Genomic DNA, 1,380 nt, shown 5'->3' with positions numbered 1-1,380 from the left:
GGGACTTCCTGCTGTGTTCTCTCCCTTTTATTTCTGCTTAGACATGAGCACAGTAATTATGAACGTTTGAACCAATTATCAGAAATGATGGGCCCTGGAGCTCTGTCTGGGATTCTGAATTCTGCTGGTGTTCCAGTTCTCCCTCTCTGTCCCCTCTTTTCTCTCTTTCTCTGTATATATTTTGATTTATTTACAGGGACCAAAGGAGGGTTGTGGCTGTCCCCAAGCCCTGGATGCCCTGCTGTGCCTCTGAACCAGCCTACAGATTTCCTGGTTTTCTGATCAAACGTGAGTGTAGGACTCACAGCTGCTGGGAACAGGAAGGAGATGAACTCTTCAGCCTTTTTTTTTTTTTTAAGTTTGTGTGCTTATGGAAGTCCTTCAGGAGTGAGAAGCAGCTTCTCCTTCTTGCTTGGAATTCCCTAGCAGCTCCAAGACCAGAAGTGTCTACTTTCATAACCTCCTGAAGATAAGCAGTGACTTTGTGTGAGGCACAGGGTGGATGACCAAGGCAGGGGAACCAGGCTGCTCTCCCCGCAGGCCTCTGTCCTCAGTTCCTTGGGTAGCGAAGTAACTGCTGTGGTTTCATGAAGATATCTGGTGGGCTGCNCCTCAGTTCCTTGGGTAGCGAAGTAACTGCTGTGGTTTCATGAAGATATCTGGTGGGCTGCAAATAAAAGTCCTGTTAGAAGTCCCTGAGATAAAATCGTCTCTGTGGCACATGTAGGATATTTTGGTTTGAATCTAATACCTTAGGTGGTGGTAATGGCTCTTGGTAGTGAGAGAAAGGAACTTTGTAAGTACCTGGATAAAGAGCATTTAAGACTTTGTGCCTGAAGTATCAGCTCAACACTTGTCAGCCGTCCCTCCCAGTGCCAGTACCTTTCTAATGATCCACTGCATCAGTCCCAGGTGGTAGACCATGGACATCACAGTGCTGAAGAAAACCACGATTGGCAGGACCTGGGGGGTGGTGGGGTAAGGACAAAAGATATCACAGGTTAATGGTGGCCCCAGCAGTATCAGCAGGTTTTATCTCAGGTCTGCTCTCTGCCTCCTCTTCTGCCTGTGAATCATAAAAATCCTGGAAACTTTTCTTGTATATTTTTATCAGGCACCTTCGCATCTGCAGTCTCTTATTCTCATTTGTTCTGCATAAGCTGGAGTGTATTTAATAGGAAACTTGACCTCTTTTTTCCCCCCTCTCTTCTACAATGAGCTTTTCTTAGAGAAGGAACAAAATTTGGGGGGAGTTTATAATAACGAGGTCAACAAACTGAAGGCCACCAGCAAATATTCTTGATGTCCTGATACTAAAAAGACACGGGCTTCACCTCTAATTAGCAGAGCAACCTCGAGATTAATTGTGAGCAACCTCAG

The 1,380-nt window shown here is 45.7% G+C and overlaps 1 protein-coding gene across 1 annotated transcript in view; it reads right to left on the bottom strand.

Moving 5' to 3' along the window:
- SLC28A3 (solute carrier family 28 (concentrative nucleoside transporter), member 3) overlaps positions 1-963 on the bottom strand; it is a gene marked incomplete at its 5' end in the record, with an annotated part of 18,654 nt that extends 17,691 nt beyond the window's left edge. The window contains one exon of the mRNA XM_008569052.1: positions 883-963. Coding sequence (XP_008567274.1) covers positions 883-963 — 81 coding nt within the window. The remainder of the gene's footprint in view (positions 1-882) is intronic.
- Between the last annotated feature and the right edge of the window lie 417 nt (positions 964-1,380).

The sequence above is a fragment of the Galeopterus variegatus genome, unplaced genomic scaffold (genome assembly GCF_000696425.1).
Source record: "Galeopterus variegatus unplaced genomic scaffold, G_variegatus-3.0.2 Scaffold460, whole genome shotgun sequence".
NCBI lineage: Eukaryota > Metazoa > Chordata > Mammalia > Dermoptera > Cynocephalidae > Galeopterus > Galeopterus variegatus.
This window is presented reverse-complemented; position numbering and strand designations above follow the sequence as displayed.